The sequence below is a fragment of the Protopterus annectens genome, chromosome 1.part1 (assembly GCF_019279795.1).
Source record: "Protopterus annectens isolate FY-2018-M chromosome 1.part1, PAN1.0, whole genome shotgun sequence".
NCBI lineage: Eukaryota > Metazoa > Chordata > Ceratodontiformes > Protopteridae > Protopterus > Protopterus annectens.
Window position 1 is genome coordinate 1,101,332,887 of NC_056726.1, and position 24,971 is coordinate 1,101,357,857.

Consider the following 24,971-nt stretch of genomic DNA (forward strand, 5'->3'; position numbering starts at 1 on the left):
GTAGATACATGCTGGTCAAAGGTCAGATTACTGTAAAGATATGTTCCCAGATCCATTGACCACTGCATTTACTTTTAGGGGTGTGTTATCAGCATGGTAATGTCCAAGGATGGACCTATTTGCTAAGGGTATTATTATGCATTGCTTCACAAAGAGTTTTAGTTCATGGCTCTGGCACCAGTTGTTTGTCTGTGTCAGTTCCTCTTGAAGGGTAATTGTGTCTTTAGGGGATTCAGTGACCTTTAAAGATAGAGACAAGTTCATTGCTTCTAAACTCCAGATGCAAATACAATAACTTAAACATTATCAGCAGTGCTGCTGGGCTGTGCTTGGTACCACAATCATAAAGAAATGTTAAATTCCTCTGTGGTGTGAGTGAAAAGAAATGCACATATCTTTTAGTGAATGTTTTTTCATGATGCAAAACAAATACCCGAGGGAGGCTGCTTATAATACCAGTGAATGGATCTCACTGAAGGCCCTTAAATTCACACCTCAGTTACTGTGAGAGACGGAGATGTAACTGCCTGAAAATCAGTCCTGCATTAAATGCAGACATGTGATTGACTGAAGAAAGAGAGCAGTATTAAATGAAATCCATAAAGAGAATGTAAGAATATTTAAGATAATGTTGATATGGTAGTTCTTGTTTCTAAAATTTAATAAAATAAATACATGAATAAGTAAATAAACAATAGGAATGCATACAAGTATCACAGCAGTTACACTGCATCCAGATTTTAAAGAATAATTTTGCCTGTACCAATACTGCACATATCATTTAATTACCAACGTAGACTTAATGTAAAGTAATGTGTTTAACTCTAGGTTGCCACTGCCTAGCAGATTTAAATCATTATTATCATCATCCAATCCCTTTTTCCTATTTCCTACAAGGTGTCGGGGTGCTGCACCAACTGATATCATCTTTCCAGGTTCCATCCCAATCTGCTACCTTCATGTTTGATGGTCACAGGTCTTTTCTCATGCAAACCATCCCTCTCTTTCCTGGGTGTTTTTTTCTTCTTCTGTTCTTCCTGTCTGTCCCAAATCTTCTTCACCATATTGTCTTCTAATTTCCTGCACGTGTACCGGAGCATCATAATATGTTCTCTTTGACCTTTTCTGCAGTTGTAGATAACTGTTTTTTTCTCTTATGCTGTCATTTCTTTGTCTGTCCTACAGTACGTGTCCTACCGCCCATCTCAGGCACTTCATCTTCATGACCACTAACTTCTTCAACTGCTCTGCCTTTGCTACTGAGGTTTGTGTACCATGCAGTAGTACTTGTCTCACCACTGTTTTTTACAGTTTACTTTTCAGCTTCTTTGGCATTCTTCTGTCATACACTACACCTGACACTCTCTGCCTTTGGCTTCAGCACCTGTGATCCAAGCTTTGACCTCATAGGTTCATGGATAAATACTAGGCTATCAGTCTGCAGACTGTTATAAGCCTAGTCAATATCCAAAGGTCAGAATCAAACCCTGTACTTTTTTATATGTGAGGAAACAACCTTAACCAATATACCAACCTCACTTCCCATAAATAGCCTCCTTATACAGACTTCCCTTCTCAACCACCTCCACAATACATGGTTAGTCAAACATTTCTCCTATGATTTGCTGAAGTTCTAGCTTAGGGTCTGCTTTTAATGCCACATGTATTTATTTATTTATATTTTGTATCTACTACGATAGAGCACTGATCACATTTAATCGTTTTCAGGTTGAGCCTTTCCAGGGGAACATTTCTGTCAGTTGGAAATTCAATGACAGCTCCTAATTTGCAATCATCTGCAAATTTAGTCAGCCAGAGACCATTGACATTGGCCTTGACTTCAGAGAAGTAAATGGCAAAAAGGAGCAGTCCCAGGATTGATCCCAGAGGGACACCTCCTGTGACTAGCCTCTTTGTAGAGGTGGACTACCCAGTTCTAACTTCCTAGGTCCTGTCTGGGAACCAGCTAGCTATCCAATGGGTGACATGAGAGTTTGTACCTAACCTCTTGAGTTTGTCAACAATACCCCAAGTGGGGTATTGTGTCAAATGCCTTGGTCAGGTCAAGGTATGTAATGTGAACCATTTTTCCCTCATCCATTGCTTTGGTGACCTTTTCAAAGAAGTCCACCAGGTTGAGAAGACATGACCTGTCATTGATAAATCCAAATTGGGTTGAGACCAGTGTCTGGAGGTTTCCTGTGTCATTATTAATTGTTTCCAAGATAATTCTTTCCATGGCTTTGCATATGAGACTAGCAAGAATTATGGGTTTGTAGATTCCATGGTCTGTAGATGGCCCATCTTTGTGTAGAAGGTTGACTTTTGCTGTTCTCCATTCTTGAGACACAAAGCCTGTTTTTATTTATCCAGTATTTCATAGAAAACTTTATAATGTTAAGATAACAGTTGGCCATATTAGAAAATTCCACCCAGTTTAAGCAGTATAAATGCTTCCATTTTTTTCCTAATATATAATCTCAGCAATAAAAGACATAACATTAGTATAAACAGATTACTTTTAGAAACCTTGGTGTCTGGACTGGGTAAATTTGGTATGTATCTAAATTTGGTATGTGTTTTCAAATATTGTTAATTAGTGGAATCCACATCTGTATATTTCCATTGTCATAGCACATGCAAAATATCAACATTGTTTACCCTATAGTCTTGACAACGTTTGAACAATTTGAGAAGAAATTCACCTTTTTGACTAATGTCAGACATTGTTTAGTATCACAATCTGTGTGAAATATAATTTTTTTAAATAAAATGTATATTAAACTGTTATTGATATATATTTTAATATTATATATATTGAGGTTAGTGGGTTCATAACTAATCCAAATATTAGGGGAGAGATAATTAAGGACTTTGTATTGAATTGCTGATTTGTAAGCCTTGGAAAGAGCTCTGTTCTGCAAGAAGTTGGAGTGAAGTTGATTGAGAGAACTCATTTTTACTTATTTGCTGATTCTAAGAAATGTATTTGTTGGAATATTTATAATTTGATTAAATATGGACAGATAACCCTTAGGGACATTTAAATTGATTCTGATTTATTCACTTGAATTGCTTGCATTTTTCTTAAGATCATAAACCATATATTGCTTTAATTTAAGATAGGATGACAAGTCAGTTACTTGATTATTTACCATTAAATTTGAATCTATTGCCAAGTGGTTGTACTAGAGGGAGGTAGTACTCTAGATTCAGCCAGCTCATTAAATTTTGAAAAGAATTTATGCAGAAAGAAAAAAAAGATGAATTTTAAAGGCTTGTGTTTGTTCTTGACTTAAGGCTCAACCAATATGTTTTGAATGTTTTGAACCAAATAGGAGATGGAGACCATTGAGGATTGTTGACATTAATTACTTTCCATAGCATGGAAGCAGTTATAATTAAATAGTGTAGTTTAAAGTTAAAAATCTGGAAAATTCATATCTCCTAGGGGTTTAAGGCGTATATATTATGTCACCAAAATCTAATTATGATGAACACCTTTTCATCGACACAAAATCAGCGAAACCATTCACTGAGTTAATAAGAGCAAAGACGTAACCGGCCTACTACAGAACCTTTTTTCCACTGTTGTGCCATCGTGGGTTCTATTCAACCTGGATTTTGGTTTGTTGTGTTGTGGGCAGGTACTTGTGTCGATGAAAAGATGTTCACCGTAATTAGATTTCAGTGACATAACATAGACCCTTGTTTAAGTATAGTTAACTTACTGTATTTCATTCTCATAGACTTGGGAACCCAAAGAACTCTGGCTAATTTAGATTATATATCTTTAAAAAATCTTTGGCAAATTTGTAATTATTAATCTTAAAGAAAATGGTAGTTTTGGAAGAATGTTCATTGTAATAATTACTGTTTTGGACAGAAAAGAGAATTTCAGAGATGCCTATTTTTGTCATTCCTTATAGTCTACCAATATTTTTTAATATTGTTCTCATAGAATTAAGTTTTTTTTGCTGTAATTCAACTCCAAGTAATAACACAAATTGTTGAGTTTAATACAGTGTAATGTACTTATATCTTAGTAATTATAATTAAGGCTGACAGGAAAAATAGAACACTTGCCTTGATTGATTTTATTGTTAGAGACATTTTAAAACTCACAAATTGTTTTGATGATCCTGGAAATATCCAAACTGAGATAATTTAAATGTATTTATTTATTTATTTTTATTTTACATTTGTTGACCAGGCTAGTCTAACTAGATATATGTCCATTTTCAGTAGAGGCCCAGGGAGAAAAGCTCCAATGAATACAACAGTATTAACAAAGGTTAAAGGTTATAATAAAATAAATAAATAAATACATGTTTAAATCATCTACAGAAGCTATATGAGGAATGCCATATACTGACCATGAGTTATATTTATAGAAATTTGATTGCATAAATTTAAGAAACAATGACTCTATGTAAATGTTAAATAATAATGCAGATAGAAGAAATCCCTTTCTAACCGTATTTTTATAAAGATGTGCTCAGACAGCAGTTTATTTAATATTAATATAGTGCTGGGATTGTTATATATTACTTTAATTGAATTTAGAAAAGATATAAAAAAACGGAGGTCACAAATCACGCCAGTCGAGGTAAGAAAAAATATATCCTTTTTTACTTGTAAGCGCTTTCATGCACAATAATGTATGCACTTCTTCAGACAAATATACAAATATAACAAGACACTTTATATAAGACTTTGAACAACCCAGCTGACCAATTTCACAGGTCATTATTCAATTAATTCTTATTAAGCAATTGCTTAAAGTTAGAATTGTAAAAAGTCAATCTTAGTTCTTAAAAACCCTGTTCACATTTATATTACTAACCCAACCAACTACTAACTTTTACCATAGCATTATACAATGTAAAAGACAACATATAGTCATACAAAATATTACCATATATATTTGAAACCTTATTTAAGAATATGTAATGTCTATTATAATTAATTCTGCAATAGTTAATATTATTTCAAAACAAAAATATATTTAAAACATGTATACCATGTGTATATGTAAATCTGTAGTATATATACATTATTAATACCAGTATGTAACAAGAAAACATAAGTTTACATTCGCATCTTAATTTTATTACAATCATGTGTGTAACATATACACATTATTCCTATATATAAATATATTTGAATATACAAATATACATGTATTTCTTGTTACATACTGGTATTAATAATGTATATATACTACAGATTTACATATACACATGGTATACATGTTTTAAATATATTTTTGTTTTGAAATAATATTAACTATTGCAGAATTAATTATAATAGACATTACATATTCTTAAATAAGGTTTCAAATATATATGGTAATATTTTGTATGACTATATGTTGTCTTTTACATTGTATAATGCTATGGTAAAAGTTAGTAGTTGGTTGGGTTAGTAATATAAATGTGAACAGGGTTTTTAAGAACTAAAATTGACTTTTTACAATTCTAACTTTAAGCAATTGCTTAATAAGAATTAATTGAATAATGACCTGTGAAATTGGTCAGCTGGGTTGTTCAAAGTCTTATATAAAGTGTCTTGTTATATTTGTATATCTGTCTGAAGAAGTGCATTTATTGTGCATGAAAGCGCTTACAAGTAAAAAAGGATATATTTTTTCTTACCTCGACTGGCGTGATTTGTGACCTCCGTTTTTTTTATTTTTTTTTTTTATATTTTTTTTATATTTTTTTTTATATTTTTTACAAGTTTGTTTGTGTGCTTTGTTTACTGAATTTAGAAAAGAGCCTGGAAATTCAATCTTTCCATGACCAGAAAAAGAAAACTAGTATTAAATCTACAAATACTTGATAGAACAAAAGTGTCACTCATTTTCATTGTTTTTAAATTAAGGAAAGTATTCATAGTAAGTGTTTGGACAGTAGTTTATCTATCTTTTAAAAGCCCAGATTGAAATTAGGATATAATTGAAGTACAACCTTTTCTAGTCTACTATCGAAAACTAATGCAAATATTTTAATTTCCAAATTTATTATAGGTTCATAGGTAGGTTCATAGGTAGGTACTAGGCCATCTGCCCAAAGGCATTTATAAGCCTAGCCAGAATGTGTTGGCTTTTAACATCCTCTTAGATTAGTTCTCTGTGTCTCTGTCCAGCAGAGCCTTTGAAGTGATCCCAGGATAAACTTTCTGTTTCCCATCCACTCGTCAAGGCTTCTCTTGAAGAGGGTTAGTGAGGAGCTCTGCCTAATGTAGATTGGAATCTTGTTCCAGAGCAATGGAAGTCTCTGGGACAGGAATCTATCCCTCCAGCATGTCCTGTTTATTGATATGGTTAGGTTTAGATCCCTAGAGAGTGTGGCTTGAGGAGACATGATTTTCTTTAGGTGGAGCATGTCCATCAATTCTGGGTTGGACATGGCCTTGTATGTCAGTTCACCTCTGAGTAGGCGGCATGCAACCAAGTACAACTAGAGTTTCTTCAGTCAAGCTGCATAGGGCATCTGTTTGAGGCCAGTGATCTTCTTGGTGAAGTACTTCTGTGGTCTTTCCAGCTGTTCCAGGTGTCTTGTAAAGTACATCTCAAATGGGGCATTGTACTCTATGATGAGTCTGATGAGTGATGTGTAGAGGGGCACAATGACCTCTTTTGATCTGGATGCGAACCCTTTTGTGATTAGGTGGGCCATATAGAAGGATTGTCTAATCACTTAGATAATTTGATTATCAAAGGAGAGGTTATTATCTACTTGGGTCCCCAGATCTCTTATTACGTCTTCCGTATTTAGGGGGCTACCACCTATGTGGTAGTTTGTGGGTACTTTGTTTTTTCCAAAGGGGATGACTATGCACTTTTTGGCATTTAGCTTGAGGTCATGCTTTTGACAGCAGGTATCTGTCTCAGTAAGACCCTTTTGGAAGATGTCTGTGTTAGCTGGAGAGTCAATTATAGCCCCTAATTTGCAATTGTCTATGAACTTGGTCAGCCATAGTCCTCCTGTGCTTGCCTGTACCTCTGAGAATTATATGCCAAACAGGAGAGGTCCTAGGACTGAGCCCTGGGGAATGCCACTTGTAACCGGTTTAGAGTCAGACCTATCTCCTGCCACTCTTACCATGTGAGTTCTGTCTGTGAGCCAGTTGGCAAACCATCTCGTGATGTAGGGGTTTATGTTCAGGCTAGTGAGCTTGTCTATAATACCTGAATGGGGAATGGTGTCAAAGGCCTTTGAGAAGTCTAGGTAGGCTGTGTGGACCACCTTTCCTTCATCTATAGCCTTGGTAACTGTCTTAAAGAAGTCCACCAGGTTTAGGAGGCATGATCTGCCCTTAACAAAGCCGAACTGGATAGGGTCTAGTGTTTGGAGGATCCGAATGTCTCTGTTAATGAGATCCATGATGATGCACTCCATAGCCTTGCAAAATAAGCTAGTCAGACTTATAGGATGATAGTTCTCGGGGTCTGTTGTGGCTCCACCTTTCTGGAGCAGAATAACCTTTGCTGTGTGCCCTCTATGGGCACATAGTCTGTGGAGAGGCTGAGTTTGAACAGTGTGTTTAGGTGAGATGTTATTTCATCTTTGAGCTCATGTAGGACACAGCCTGGGACACCATCCAGTCCCATTGATGCTGTGTTTTTGGCTTTGGAGAGGTCTGTTTTAACCTGAGTATCTGTGATTTCAGGGACACTACATTCATCTGGTATGGTGATGGGCCCTTTTGGGGGTGAGAGGAGGGTGAAGTTTGCACTGAACCCGTCTACCGGGATGTTGGTGATATAGGTTGGTTCAGTGTATTTTGTGCCATTCTGCACTAACTCTGAGCAGATCTGAGAATTGCCACTTAGATTCTTTGCATAGCTAAAAAATATGCCTTGTGGTTATCTTTGGAGTCCTTGGCAATTTTTCTTTCAGAGCTTGCCTTGAATGATTTTATGAGGGGATCATAGTTTCTTGCTGATACTGATCAGGGATGTCTTCCCTTCTTGGGATTTTACTCTTTTCTGTACTAGTTTCCTCCTTCTATTGTATAGCTTGTTTATGGCAGGGGTCCACCAGACTGGTTTCCTTTTCTTGGAGGAGTGAGTCTTGGTTTTGCTTGGGATAGCACGATCCATGCATTCTTGCAGGTGCCCATAGAGTGCATTAGTAAAGGATTTTGCAGCTTGGACAGCATTATCGTTAGCATGGGGGCTTTGAAACTTTCCACCTTGGACTTAAGTAAGGTGAAGTTTGCTTTTGAAAAGTTTTTCACAGTGGTTTCTTTGACTGGGGGTGGGGGAGGAATGTGGATATGCAGAGTGATTAGTTTATGGTCAGATCTAACCAGTGAGGGATAGCCCATGTTGGTGATGACCAGGTCCAATATGTTGTCACCTCTGGAGGGGGGTGTTGATCAGTTGATACAGGGTGTTTGAGTTTATAATTTCTAGGAAATTTTGGACAAGGGAGTTAGTACTTGAGCAGTTCTCCCAGTTAATGTTTGGGTAATTGAAATCACTGTTGGTCTATGGCTGGCCATTTCAACTAGATTTTAATGTCATTTGGGTAACAAAATAGTTTTTGATTTATTTAAGTTGGAATTCCCCAATCACATTTTGACTAATAAAGATCAAAAGAACATACTGGATTTTAGTTAACTTGGGTTCAAAGCATTTGTATTACTTAGTGTTATATAGGGAAAAGCAGTCTGTGAGTTTCTTAAGGGGATATACTGGGTCCATTACTGGCAGTTTTTTTTTCAGGGTTGAAAAATAACCCTTGTATATTATTTTGAAGAGGAAAGTGCTTAGCAAGCATGTTGACCTTTCTATGATTGGCAGGCATTTTATATGTTTCAAGAGATGACAGGGGTGAGAATGGGTATCTGCTAGAAGAGGTCAACAACATATTTATATATGAATTTTCTGACTGTTGTAGAGGGAATTAAAGGCTGGGAATGATAGCCCTTTTCCAACTATGGAGGAGGACATTTTTGGCCAGGGCAGAGCAAATGTGAGACTGGATAGCAGCTATGTAAGAACTTTATTTTTTATTCCATCAGTGTGAGGTGAAAAGGAGATAGAGGCATTGATGCTGAAGCTGAGGTATCTGTATTCAGTGGACAAGTTATTAATACAAATATTAATATAGTACATATTCATAACTTTGGATAAAAATTTATTCCATTTTCTTGATTTCTGACTATAAATGGAAAGGCAGATGTTTCTGACATGTGTTCTGACCTCTCCTGTGAAATGCTGTTCTACCATACTACTATGTAGACATTGCCTGAAATATTTACACAAAATAAGTAAATGTGTATTAATATCATATTTGTTGCAAACACGGGTAAATATCTGCAAAGCAGTGGTAGTTTGATACCAGATAAGGCTGAAAAGTTTCCCAGTGTGTTACACAAGCCTTCATTTGATATCATGAAGTACCATATATGCTGCATTAAGACAACATAGTAATTCAAGTATTAACATACATTCACAATCTAAATGGAAATAAATCACAGTATCTCACTTACCAACCAGTAAATTTCTGTCTCAAGACATTTCCATACATGGGCGGCACAGTGGTGCAGCGGTTAATGTTGTCGCCTCACAGCAAGAGGTTCTCCGGTTCGATTCTCAGCTGGGGTGCCTTCTGTGTGGAGTTTGCATGTTCTCCCTGTGTTCGTGTGGGTTTCCTCTGGGTACTCCAATTTCCTCCCACATTCCAAAGACATGCATCAGGAGTGTTTCTCCCCAGGCCTCCACTGAAAACAGGCTCTGTGGAACCTAGTCGGACATTCCCGGTCAACAAATGTTAAATAAATAAAATTTCTAAACTTTTGTACTGACTGAACCTATGAAATGTTATTTCACTTATTCATATGGATTATACTTATGGATAGTTTATTAATAAACAAGTGTAGAACTGTAGTTGTTAAGAGTGTCCCTGTATATTTCATGAAGTATACATAATGGTTAAGGTGTTTACCTTGCAGACACAAGGTGCAGGGTTTGATTCTCACATAGGGTAATTGGCTAGGCTAAAAATGGCCCACAAGGGCAGTTAGCCTAGTACTAACCTATGAACCTAAAAGACAAATGCTAATAAAAATAGCCAAAAAATTAGTGTTACATTCCCCCAGGATAGGGACACCCAAAGAAATGCTCACAGGGCAATTAAAATCTATTTCTATCCAGTGTAATGCAGTGTTTTAAAGTAAATAGTTAAGAACTTCTGTGTTCCACCCCTAATTAATGCGCTGGTTGAGGCCTTTGATAAAGCACTTTGTACTGCAGAAATCCTTAAAGCAAGACTGTAACTATAATATAAGATTGTAGCTATAATATTTAAACAGCATCTAAACATCCAGATCTTAAAATCATCGTCTCCACAAATAGGCAATGAAGAAATAATATATACCAACCTCAAAATAAACCAAAACAAAACCATCAACATAACTGGATGCTACTACCCACCTGGCCAAAACATCCCTCCACTAGAAAACCTCCTCAGCTGGTTTACCCACCATCTCCCCCAAGAAACTATAATTTTAGGTGATTTCAATATTGACTGGCAATCCTGTTCTGGCAACCATCCAACCCATCATGTAAACCTTCATGGCTTCACCCAACTAGTCCAGTCGCCAACCAGGATAAATAAAAACTCCAGCAAGCACACTACCCTGGATTGGATACTAGACAGTAAGAGCCCCCAGTGATATATAGCAGGCTGCTTATCAGATAGCCTCAGTGATCACTCCCCAACATTCCTACTCAAAAAATACCTATACCAAGCTAAACCTGTCATCTAGTGTCAAATACATAAAAAACTAAACTTTAACCCACTCACATTCATCTCATCCCTCAAAGAATGTAACTGGCATCCTCTAAAGTACCTCGGTCATGATGACGCAGTTGAATTTTTTAATACTACCTTCCTGAACATCCTTAATTACCATGCCCCCATAAGACTTTCCAGAACCAAAGCACAACCCTCCCCATGGTTTCAGAAAACCACTAAATCAGAAATGAAAAACAGGGATAAATCCTGGGGGCACTGGCACAAAACCAAAACCCCCTCAACTAGACAGAAATTCCTAGAACTACACAATAGAGTCAAAAAGCTAATAAAACAGGACAAATTCCAGTACTACCGGTCTGCCCTAGACTCCTCTCAACACAGCCCCAAACAATTCTGGTCCTCCATAAACTCCATCCTCCACCCAGGTAAAGTAAGTACTCCTTCTTCTAACATCCCTCACTCCTCAGAAAATATTGCTACCTCATTCAACACACACTTCACACAAACCATACTATCACTAGCTAAACAACACAACCCCCCTCCCCTCCAACCCACACCATCAACTAGTAATCTCCCCACTGCCTTCTCTTTTTCTCCTGTACCTACCTCCAATATAAAAAAACTCTTAACTAAACTTAAGCCCACCAAATTAGCAGCAGACAACCTCCCAAGTGAATACCTACAAATCGCAGCTGATGCTCTGGCCTACCCAGTATCCATCTTGATTAACCGATCTCTGTCAGAAAGTTACATTCCCACACTGTGGAAAGTATCACATATAATTCTCCTCCACAAAGACAGACCCTTCACAGAACTAACCAATTACCGCCCCATAGCTATTCTCTCTCCACTCTCCAAAATACTAGAGAGATGCATACACTCTCAGGTCTCAGACTACCTCCTTACTAACAACCTCCTTTCCAATACTCAGCATGGTTTCCGACCAAACCATAGCACCACCACTGCCTTACTCTCCTTTACTAACACTATCCTCCAGCATAAAAACAATGGCTATCTCTCCTCTGCTACTTTCCTAGACCTATCTAAAGCATTTGACATGGTCCCACACAAACAACTTATCTCTGTCCTCAATAACCTAACCTTCTCTCAATCAGTCACCAACTGGTTTCAGAGTTACCTGTCTGACCTCCAACAATCCGTTGTATGGCAGAATGACATATCTCCCCAACTACCTGTCTCCATAGGGGTTCCCCAAGGATCCATCCTTGGACCCCTACTCTTCTCTGTTTTCACTAGTAATCTAGTCTCTGCCAATAAACATGGCACACTCATACAATACGCAGATGACTCAACCATCATCTGCTCAGCCCAGTCCCTACTCAAACTGCAAAAAGTCACACAGGAAGCCTTTTCCTCTGTTGAAACTTGGTTATCCGATGCCCAATTAATACTCAACCCAAACAAAACTAAACTACTCATCTTCCAACCCACCACACATACTCAAAACAACACTAACTTTAACATCACAGCAAAAGACAACACCACTATATACCCAACTGAACACACCAAATTGCTAGGAGTGAAATAGACAATAAACTAAAATTTGACATTCACAGATCCATGACCATAAAAAAAGTCCACAAAAAACTAGGAGCATTATACAGAAATAAGCAACTTCTCACCAAAGCAGCAAAAATTTCAATAGCAAATTCCCACCTTATCTCCACCCTACTTTATGCCTCTCCAATATATACCAATCTAAGGCAATGCGATCTAAACAAGCTAGAGACCTGCTACAACAAAATCGCCAAATTCGCCACAGGGGCATCCTACCATAGTCACCACTGTTTCTCACTTGCTGAACTGGGCTGGTTTGAACTCCCTCACCTCCTTCAATGGTATCAACTCTCACTCACCTATAAACTAGTAAACCATCCACTAAATGTCCCATCCCTTCAGAATCTACTCCAACTCTATCGCGCCACCAGACCACGAAGATCCAGCAACAAAAATCACTTGCAGATCACTAAAGCCAATAACTCTGCTGGTGAAGCACTATTCTCTTGCACCATAGCCAAATTATGGAACTTCCTCCCACCCACAATTACCTCTGTACCATCATGCACCCACTTCAAAACTTTACTAAAAGCGTACCTAAAAACATGCTGGCTATGCCCTTGCAACTCCCACTCTAAAATCACCCACCCCATCCAACCACTACCTTTCTTTCCACTCCACTAACTACCTTGATTATAGCAAGCTCAGATGCTCATAAGCATAGCACTTATACAGCAGGAACTTCTTATTGTAACATTTGTTAATGTCTGTTATGTACTTCACAGATAAAGATTCTAGTTGTCTACTGATGTACTATGTTCTTCATCTGTAAATATGTTGTAAGTAATTGCTATGTAAATTGTTAATCACTATGGAATCCAATGTAACTACTGTCTGTTTATTTTAACTGTGGAGCTTTTCTCCCCGGGCCTCTGCTGAAAATGGACCTACGTCCAGTCGGACACTCCCGGTCAACAAATGTAAATAAAATAATAAAATAAAAATAAAAAACAAGGTCAGTTACTTGCAACTCTTCCTTGTTCTTATAGAAAAAGTGCCCCAATCTTAAAAAGGATTTACTCCAACTGAGTAGGTATTCACAAGGCTTAATGACCATAGCAAAGCAGACTTGGTGGGAGGACCGCCGCATTTCAAAGTGTGGTAGTACACTTCAGAAACTTGCAATACATGTTAAAAATGGTATTGGCACTAGTTAAGGAACACATGCAGGGGTTACACGAGACACAGCAGACGATAGCACAGAAATACTCAGAACATTAAAGGAGGGGACAACGTGTAGGTATCAACTCTGTCTGCTGAAAAATAAGTTCTTCTCAAGATTGCAAGGACCTTCTGAGGTAAAATAAAAAAATCAAATGAACTACAAAATAATATATTTTGAAATGAAAAGATCATAGCAGATATGTATCACATAAATGTGTTAAACCCATTGAGGTATGCTGAACTTTCAGTAGTCAGTCTGGGAGTTGAGACAGAGAGGCCTCCCGTATCAAAGAATACAATTCCTTCTGTTCAGATTGCTAGAACATTCTCTAAGGCCCAGAAGAAGTTAAAAGAGATGTTGCCAAGAAATTATACCATTTTTTCTGCCTTATCTGATAGGATGACTTTAATGGAGCATCATATTGAACATGTGCGAAGGGAGAAGATACACTTAAAACTGTATATCGTTACTGTCCCAAAGAAAATAAACAAGTGAGGAAATGAAGAATGTGCCTAACAAAGGAGTTACTGAAGAATCCCAAAGTTAACTAACTAATTGTATTGGTTCCTAAATCATATTTCTGTCAAATATTTCATAATGAATTCTCTAAACTGAATGATATATATATATATTTTATTTATCCTTTGTTGACCAGGTTAGTCCCACTAGGGTAACAGTCTATTTTTAGGTGAGACCCACGGTGGTATTTATACTATTAGGGGACACTTGGCCAGGTTACTGGGGACTGCACTTTTTTTGATAGGTGCAACAGTATCTTTTACATCCACCTGAGCTACCACCAACTCAAGCACAGGGGGCCTCAGTTTAACATTATTTATTTATTTATTAGCGTTTGTTTACTGGGATAGTCTACTGGGCTATGTAGAGCTCATTTTCAGTGGAGGCCCAGAGAGAAAACTCCACAAGTAAGATTTATACAGTACAATTACTGCACAATTTCAAAATATTTAAAATAATTAAAACGCAAGGAATAAAACTAGAATTTTAAGTAGTACAAAATAGATACAGAGAGGATGTTAGATAAGTTGGAAAGTGGATATAACATATATCATAATAGAAAAGTATGCAATAACAAGTTAATAAAATTGTACAAGTGAGGATTTAACGTAAGGAAGGGTAGATGAATAGCAGTATGCAGAGTATATTTGACAAGGGAGAGGCATAAAAAGAAATAAATAGCGATTAAACTTTGTCAGAAAGGACAAAGCGAGACTGAAATAGATAGGCTAGAAGGAGTATGAGAGTAAAGCAAGAATAGATGTTAAGTAGTGGAGAAAATGAGGAGAAAAATCAGTTACGCGGGAGGAGGCGGAGTACGGTTACAATTCCAGGTAGAGTCAAGGTGCTGGAATTTTTGGTAATGCGGATAATTAGGGGAGACTATTCCAAATTTGAGCTATACTCCAAGTATAAACTACTTAGCCAGCAGGTAGCATAGATTTGTGGACTTGCAATAGTTGTTGGTTTTTAGATCTCAATGGCCTATTGGGATTATATTGGGAGAAAATGGAAGTCAGAGTAGGGCAAGCCTGAGTATTATGCAGTATTTTGTGTCAACTCTTAGATGGAGATAAATGAGATGGCGGGGGAGTTCAAGCTAGTTAGGCATTTTATCTGTGTGCAGTGATGTGTGGAAAGTTGAGTATTTTAGTTGCAAATGTGGCTGTTTTATTTTAGCATATTTCTTGCTTATTTTTGAGTGACAGTTGAAGGCTCTTAAGTAATAAAGAAGTGCAAGTTTTCATTGATTATGATACACAGCCATTTTGTATGAGAGACTAATTCTATTTCTGTGTGGTTCAAGGAGTGTATATTATACAGAGGTTTGCTGAGGGCAGTATTTTTCTTTGGGGTGAAAATTATCAGCTTGGATTTATTGAGGTTTAAGAAGAGGTGATTGTTATGGAGCCAAGTCTCAAACTGCGGTGAATGCTGGTTGGGTGGTGAGTTGTAATTATTTAAGGTTTTCAGCAGAACAGATAATAGAGGAGTCATCTGTATACTGCACAAGAGACCCTAGTTGAAAGGAGGAGTGAAGGTTGTTGATAAAAATGTTAAAAAGTAGAGGTCCTATTATGGATGCTGAGCTACCACCTTTATGTAAAGGAAGAATTTGTGCTTTATTCCAAAGGTTGGGAACATATAGATTCTTGGATGGATCTATTAATGATTATGCTGATGGGATAGGCTATGCTTTCAGCAGTGAATTTTAGTTACCATGTGGGCAAACTGCTGCATTAGAGATTGATTTAACCTTTGGGAGAAGGTTTTTTTATAGTTGCTGTAGAGACAGTATTGAGTGTGAGCTCAGGGAAGGAGGTGGTAGTTGTAGAGGTTTAAAGTAAGCTAGGCAAGGCCTGAGACTGATTTTGTGTTATGGGTTTGGTTTGATGAAGCGTATCTGTAGTAAGTCATGGAATGTGTGGGGAGTATTTTGGAGGGAAGCAGATTAGGCATGTGAAGTTGATGTGAAAATTGGTTTTGAGAGACTGCCAGTGATGTGTGCTATGGTGTGATTGTTAAAGACAGAAGCAATTTGATCTAAAGTTTGATTTGTCAGGGTATGGTAAGGGGTTACTTTTTGTGCCATGGTTTAGAAGGTTACCAGTAGAGGTCCATAATTGTTTGGGGTTATTTTTATGGCTATTTTGTAACTTGAGGTATTGTTCTTTCTTGTCTCTAGATATGTTTTTTTTTTACTTGATTGCACAATTGTTTGTATTTTTGTAGGTCTGCATTATTATTAACTTTATATAATTTTTTCCATACTTTGTCCCTAGTTGTCATTAGTTCTTTAGTTGTTTTAGTTAACCAGGATGCATGAGTTGTCTTTAACATTTTATGCGGGGAGGTGCTAAGCTGTCTAATGTATCAAGAAAGGTAGTGTTGAAATGTTGAAGAGCATCATCTAGGGGTAATGTTTTTAGGTTATTCCAGTTAACACTTTTAAAGATAAAGTTGAACATCTGAGGGTTAAAATTAGATAATTTTCTCACATGTTTAGCATGATAGATTTTATTAGAGGAGGAGCGGATCGCTTTATGTAGGCAGGAAGGTGATCACTTAGTGAATAGGATCCAGTCAAGTGTTGAGCCTACATTGGTTATGTTATGGTATCTGGTGGGGGAGGTGATGAGTTGGGTAAAGTTAAACAGGTTTATGGTGGAGGTTGGACCTTTTGAGGTGATGTTCGACTAGTTAGGATTTACATCGCCAAGTATTATTGTTTCATTTTTTTATGGTATGGGAGGCCCAAGATAGTATATCTTCTAGGACTGGTATTATATTATATTATATTATATTATATTATATTATATTATATTATATTATATTATATTATATTATATTATATTATATTATAATATACTTATTATTTATATTGATATAATATATAATATATATTGGTACATCTCATCTGAAGGATGGCACTCAGAGGACTGCAGCAGCCCTTTATTCTGCATTACAGTGTCAGTTCTTGATTTACCTGATGTGGGAATAGAACCCACACCCCTCTGCTTCTAAAGTAAGTGTGCTACCTGTTTCATAAATTCTTAGATTCATAGATGGTTACTAGGCTAATGACCCAGGGGGCCTTTCTAAGCCTAGCCAAGTTTTCACGAAAGAATACAGATGTCCTATATTCAAGTAGGACATTGAGGGTCAGGCATTTATAATCCACCTCTGTCCATAAGAGACATGGGTGCCAGGCCCAGTGTAAATTTCCTATTCCTCATCCACTAGATTGTCCTTAAACTCGGTAATAAATGAACTCAGATTCACATGGATGGGAAGCCTGTTCCATAGAAGGGGCAGTCTCTGGGCCACATATCTGTCTCTACAGCATGTTCTGTTTAAGTCACAGGCAAAATTCAGGTCCCATACCTTGTATTACTTGTACTTTTTGACATATGAATATGTAGGAGATTCATATGTGTGGGGTTTGTGAATGCCTTGTAAGCCAGGCATAGATCATCCCTCAACAACCTATAGGAGACTGAGTAGAGGGAATGGCCTATAAGGCACTCTGCATAAGGCAGATTTGGTATGGCTTGTATTCTTTTTGTAAGAAACCTCTCAGGTCACTCTAGTTGTTGCATATGCCTGGTTAGGAAGGGAGCATTGTACTCTATGACTAGTCTGATAAGGGCAGAGGACAATGGGATAATGTCCTCTTTGGACCTAGATGCCATGCCCTTACTTATATGTTGCGCAACATAAAAGGATTTCTTCACCACTGTGGTCACACGGAAATCAAAGGTAAAACTACTACTTATGTTTGTACCTAGATTCCTGACCAGTGGGTCGAGCCTTAGGAGCATATTATCAACATGGTAATTCATTGGGATGGTTGACTTCCCATAGGGTACAATTGGACATTTCTTAGTAGTGAGTTTATGCTTTGGCACCATTTGTTAATCAGAGATAGACCTTCTTGAAGAATACTTGTATCTGCAGGGGAGTTAATGATAACCCCCACCATGCAATCATCTGCAAAGTTAGTCAGCCGTAACCCTTCAGCATTTCCTTCCATTTCAGACAAATAGATGCCAAAAAGGAGCAGGCCCAGTACTGAGCCCTGGGGAACTCTGCTAGTGATTGGCTTGAGGTGTTCTCAGCTATTTTTACCTCCTGGGGCCTATCATTGAGACAGTTAGCTATCCAAAAGTAAAAGGTTCATACCTAAATTAGTGAGCTTGTCTATAATGTCTGAGTGGGGTATTGTATCAAAAGTCTTGGTCAGGTCAATGTAAGCTATGTGCACAGTCTTGCCTTCATCCAATGCTTTGATGACTGTCTCAAAAATGTCCACCAGATGTAATAAGCATGATCTTCTTTTTACAAAGCCAAATTGTGATGAGTCCACCATTTGCAGGTTACCTTTGTCCTCATTTAGCATGTCCATGATGATTCTTTCCATGGCCTTCCATATGAGTTTGGTCAGACTTATGAGCCTGTAGTCACCTGGATATGTGGCTGGACCTCCTTTGTGCAGGAGAATGACTGGAGCCATCCTCCATTCTTTTTGTACAAAACCTCACTGAAGGCTCCAGTTGAAAAGTGATTCAAGTGGACCACAGAGGTCATGTTTCATGCTATTTATTAAGCATCCTGGGATATTATCGCGGCTCTATGATGCACTATTTTTGGCCTTGGAAAGTGCATTGATGACCTGTTCTTTAGTAATGTTTGGGGGGATTATGGTATGCAGTATTTCTTTTGGACATGGCAGGAAGTGGGGGGAGAAATTTGAGCTAAATCTGTCAGCCAAAAGGTTGGCAATGGCCTCCGGTACAGTGTGGGTGATGCCGTTTACAATAAGTTCTGTACATTGTTGCATAATTTCCCTGAGTTTACAGACATAGCTGTAGAAAACGTTGTGCTTGCCCTCTGCCTGAGAAGCTACTTTTTCATCAGATTTAGCCTTTGAAGTATTAATTAACCTTATTAGCTACCTGCTTAGATTGGTCAGGGGCTTTTAGTACTCATGGATTTGTTCCTCCTACCCTTGGCCAAGATTTTTTTTCTTTTGTTGTATAGGTTCATAGGTTAGTACTAGGCTAACTGGCCTTGAAAGCCATTTTAAGCCTAGCCAATTATCTCCTGCGAGATTCAAACCCTGTACCTTGTGTTTGTAAGGCAAACACCTTAACCATTAGACCACCCTTCCAACCCTGATTGATATTGTGATTCTACCAGGTTGGCTTGTCTTTTGAGTTTGACTTATTCTTAATACAAGTGGGCACAGCTCACTCTATGCAGCTATCAATATGCCTGTACAGAGATTTTGAAAAAATCTCAGCATAAGTTATGGTGCTTACTGGGTATCGGGGTGCTTGGAATGCAGCTAAGATGTTGCTTAGTAGAGAGAGGTTGGCCTTGGAATAGTTCCTAAAGGGTTTTGGATTTGTTGGAGCCCTGGATTTAATATTTATTTCAAGCAATACAACCTTATAGTCAGATCTGGCAAGCACAGACATTATGTTGGGTGAGGAACTTTGCCCCCCCCCCCATGATCCCCTGGATGTAGAATGGACCAACTGTTTCAAGATGTTGGTGTCAACAAAGTTTAGGAATTGCTGGGCTTGTTTATTAGAAGTGGTGTAGGATTCTGATGCTACAGAGGGGTAGTTGACATCCCCCATGAATATCGTACTTGGTTGAACAGTGAGGGACTCTAGTACATTCAGATAGGTAGTATGGGTTTCCTGGGACATGAGGGGGGCCTATAGGATGCAAGCATATGGTATGAGACCCTGCTTATGGTGAGTTGCATGTGTATGAGTTTCACTGGGTCATACACTTTAACTAGAGTCGATACGAGGTTGGATTTAATACAGACTGAGATTCCTCCACCTTTTGTTCCCCCCTTTGCAGTAGCTAGTCTAAAAGTGTGAAAGGCATTATAACCTTGCATTGTTGGGGTACTCCCTGTGATGTCTTTAAACCATGTCTCCATTACTACACAGATGTCTACACTCTCCATGGAGAGGAAGGCTTGCAGAGAGTGGAGTTTGTTGTTAAAACTTCGAGCATTGAACAGTATCATCTGCAGGTATTCCTTCATAGGTTCAGTAAGGTAGGCTGCCTACCCAAGTAAGATGCACTATAGACACTGATGATGCTTGTAATCAAATGAAAAGTGTTTTAGGTTCAGAAGTAATCTAGATTGCCTCTAACGTAACAAAAGAAAAATCTTAATAAACCTCTTGGTATATAAAACCAGTGTCTCCAAAGGTGGCTTAATAGCTGTCTTATCTCAGGAATTAAGTGGTGAAGAGTCTCGTACCAAAGTAGAAAGTTAATAAAGGCTGGGACAAGATATTCTATCATACAATTTTGCCATTAAGTGGGTACTGACCTCTTTGCAACATTACATATTAGGACAAAGCTTCATCCTGGTACCTGACTGGCCATCTGTTTAAACAATGGTACTTAAATGCTAAATAAGTTAAAAGGACATTGTCATTACATCCATTCCTTTTCATCTTTCAACCATAGGTGTGACAATAGCCACTTGAATGATGACAGATTATCCCAGTCTCATAACCTATCCCATTCCATATAAAACTGGGGGTTTAATGTTATGTGAGGGGGTCATTGTAGTATAGGAGATAGGTAAGGTGTTAGAAATTCTGTTTTAAGGTGGTGTGCATATATGATAAATTATGGTGCCTGAAGTAATTGGAGAGACCACAAAGGTTCTTCACATGAACAGTTTAAGGTCTTCAGCAAATTTCCTATGTGGATCTGCTGAAATCCCTGTCCCTTTATTCTGTTTCATACAGAGTACTGAGAGGTTATCTCTGCCTTATGTGGATCTGCTGAAATCATTGTCACTTTATTCTGTTTCATACAGACTACTGAGAGGTTATCTCTGCCTTATGTATAGGGCAATCTCTGACCCTGCTTTATTGGAGATGCTGCATATCCGTAAGTCAAACGGTACATGGATTACTCACTCTAAAGATCTTAACCTGCTATGTGACATTAATAGAACCTTCTGGAGGGACATATTTGTCTCCCAGAGGTTACCACATCTTTGGAACAGACTCCCACTTCATGTAAAACAAATTACCTCTTTGGCCATCTTCAAACGCAATCTGGATGATTGGATGGGTAACCGTAAAATCACCCCGGGGGTTCCACCTGCGTCTCTCTTGGACAGGGGTTATAGATCCTGATCATCAAAACAAGGGCAGCTTGGCTGGCAACTAAAGGCCCTAGAGCCATTAACCTAGTATCATCCTATGATCCTATGATAATGTAAAAAGGGAATGTGACACTGTAGATAAAAAAAATTTAATGCATCTCAGAACTCATATACCAATCTGATATGCATAAATATACAATGTGTGCAATTTTAATGGGCAATAAAACAACAGTGCTGGAAAGAAAGGCATAGAATTATCCTGTGATAAGTGCCTCATGGCTTAAATAACTTTTCTATCAGTTACTTATCAAATAACACATTGTCAGCTGTGTGTTATCTCTGAGATAGTTTACAATATAAGCACTGTACAATTTATAAATCATACACAGAAATAATACATTGAGAAAATGTTTGACTTTTTGCATTGTTATAGTCAGAAACAGAACAGACCACTAATATATTTTCAATTCTCTTTTTAGGTGTCAACTTTTTGGAGTGCACTCAAAAGGTTTAATGGCAAACTACAGTTTTAGTGATGATAATCATGCATATCAAAATTACTCCTATGATTACGAGATTCCATTATTCTATGAAGATGATGGTTCTGTACATTCACATTTATCTCCACTGAGAGTCGTTTCCCTGCTGGCTTACATCATTGTGTTTTTGATCGGCATACCTGGCAACGTACTTGTTATATGGATGACAGCATTTGAAATAAAAAGGACAGTGAACACAACTTGGTTTCTCAATCTTGCCATCGCTGACATCTTTTGCTGTCTGAGCTTACCATTTTTAATCACCCAACTCATAATGGACTATCACTGGCCCTTTGGCAATGTATTATGCAAGGTCTTCTACAGTGCTAAAATATTCAACATGTTTGCCAGTGTCTACCTCCTTATGGTTGTGAGTATAGATAGGTGTATCCTTGTGAAAAAGCCAGTTTGGGGTCAAAACAAGAGAACAGTTTTTTTGGCATCTCTTGTCTGCTGTGTTGTCTGGATATTAGCCTTAATAATGGCAATACCTTCTGTAGTGTTCCGCCACACTACCAATGTCACCACCTCATCAAAGGTCATTTGCGAATCTGCAAAAGATTTCAGTTACATTCATGGCAACCATATTGCTCAGTTTATTTTAGGCTTCTGCATACCTCTGATTGTCATTATGGTTTGTTACAGCATTGTGATGATAAAAGTAAGGGGCAGTCAGTTTTCAACATCCCGCAGAACATATATCCTTATTCTTTCTGTGATTGTTGCGTTCTTTGTTTGCTGGCTGCCATATCATTTGATCAGTTTGTCGGTGATAATAGATCAGAGGCTGTTTTCTTCTAAAATATTGCATGTTTTAGATAACCTTGCACAGAGCATGGCATATTTTAACAGCTGCATTAATCCTATTATTTATGTTATAATAGGTCAAAATTTCAAAGACAAGTTCAAGAAGTCATTTAGATCTGCCTTTAAAAATATGCTTGCTGACGATTCAAGTCATTTGACTATTTCTACTAAAACCAGATCAAAGTCACTAATGGAGGAAAAATGTTTACATACTAATATATGAGTAAAATATGGGAGGTAGATCAAAAAATGCTTTTTGTTAAAATTTTTGATATTCTTATAAGGCTAAAGTAAAATGTACATTTAGTTTTCCACATAAATAAACATCTCCAAGGAAATCATACTGAATGTGAATCAGTTTATAACTGTAGTTAACAACCTTTGATGTGAAATATGCCTGCCCATGAGTGATTCATTTTTAGTATACAGTATGATTAACATATTAGCTTAATTATCTGGAATGTTCTTTGCATTATATATTGCACCAGGCTTATCTTTGCTGAATTTTCAAGCAGGACAATATAAAATATCTTACTGTTTATAAATATATCAAAGGAAGAGGCTGGCTCCTAATTGGAGGTAAACGCATTTATGCATTGCAATGTATTATAGAGAGATTTATGAGCTTGGTAGCTGCTAAATTCAATGGCTAAAATTAAATGTATGTATTTATATTTCAGAAAATGATGTAATTGTTACTAAAATGTAAGGGGAAACAAGATAATTGTTGTCCAGAGGAAAAATTGTTGCTTTAACGTGTATAGTTAACATCTGTAGGGTTAATATAAGAAATATTACATCTGTCAACATAAGTTATTACCTTATTATAAATGAAATCAATTTATTTCATCCTTGTATATCTTTTTTGTTAATGTTGTTTGAAATGAATAGATGCGGTATAATAAACAAAACAAAAGAACAATGAGTTATGCAAGGTCCTGTACAATGCTAACATATTCAATATGTTTACTCGTATTTTCTTCCTTATGGCTGCCATTCTGGACAAGTGAATCCTTGTAAAAAAAGTCAGTTTGGGGTCAAAACAAGAGAACTGCTTTTGCTCATTAAGCATACACCCACAAATGATTCCAGACATGCTAAAAACATGTTAAGGATTTTATATGACATAAATGTTTCTGACCTATATTGACAAGGTAACATTTGGAAATTATTTTGAAATGGCTAGCTGAAAATGCTATTCAAATTTCTTTATCCCAAAAAAGTAAGAAAGAAGCATGCACTTTTTAAATGTATTTTCATCAATATTGCACAGCAGTATATTAAATAACTAGTGTGGTCTGTATAATCTGTGAATGTTTGTTCATCTAAAACCACAACTCTACTGACACTGGCTTTATGTTCTTGCATGCACCCATTAGGATATCATGAAAAGCTTTGAAGAGAATGTGGTGCCCTCTTTTAAGTTTTTAACCTGAGTGTAAAGAGATTGAAAAAGCACTGAACGCAACTTATGAATATGTTTGAGATGTGGAAAAAATTATTGGGAGATAGATAAATAAATACCCATTTAAGCCAATAGAAATCAGCCAGCCAATCAGCTAGTCAGACGTTATTATAATCCTTAAGGCTAAGCACTGAACAGTAGCAAGAAATAAATAATAAAGCTATATGAAAGTTTAACTTCAAATAATAACAGGCAGTACTTCAGGGTCAATAGAGCACAAGGCATTATGAAATAATAAAAATATTAATTACAATAAATATGGAGTGCATGGAAAGCCACAATTATGCCCCAAAATATGAAAAAAAAAACTTCTCAGACTAGTGTTTACCAGGCTTCTGTTAAGCATCCCAAGTACTGTTAAGATTGGGTCTCATGACAGGAAATAACGGGACAGTGTCAGGCAAACACAAACAATGGCAGAAGATAAAACGTCTTTAAAAGCTGTTATAACTTTCCTCTGTCGCACATAATGAACCAAAACTGTCATCTCACTGGTGGATGAAGATTGAACTCTCAAGCTTCAGTTTTTTTTTCAGCTTTGTGAATGCAGTTTGCAGATTCACTCTTCATTATAGTCACTTTTGTCCAATCATAGTGGAAACAACAAAAAGCATCCGAGAACAAAGTGTCTAACTGCTTTTAAAGCAGTTATTTCTACACAGGAGCACTTTTTCTGCCTAGTGTTTGTTTGGCAGTAAGTGCAAAGGCCTTGAAAATTTGGTGAAACACTTTGCATTCCTAAAGATTTTTCTTTGCTGTAACTGGTAGTGAAAGGGACAGGTAAAGCCAAATGCAGTACAAAGAATTATGATTGAATCTCACTGACCATAGCTCTTTTTTATCTGATCATGGCAGGATGCCAAAAGTCATATCTCAAGATTTGCTCTCAAGTTGAATTTTTTGGCATCTGTGTCTCAAACACAAAATAAGATGATTATGACCAGAGGTGAAAACATATTGGACCTGGTCA

The 24,971-nt window shown here is 37.3% G+C and overlaps 1 protein-coding gene across 2 annotated transcripts in view; it reads left to right on the top strand.

The window, feature by feature from the left end:
* The window catches only part of LOC122808989 (C3a anaphylatoxin chemotactic receptor-like), a 163,076-nt gene extending 139,615 nt beyond the window's left edge, over positions 1-23,461 (top strand). For both annotated transcript variants that reach the window (XM_044080161.1, XM_044080169.1), the window contains one exon: positions 21,670-23,461. In XM_044080161.1, coding sequence (XP_043936096.1) covers positions 21,704-22,759 — 1,056 coding nt within the window. In that variant the 5' untranslated portion in view covers positions 21,670-21,703 and the 3' untranslated portion in view covers positions 22,760-23,461. The remainder of the gene's footprint in view (positions 1-21,669) is intronic.
* The last annotated feature ends 1,510 nt before the right edge of the window (positions 23,462-24,971 follow it).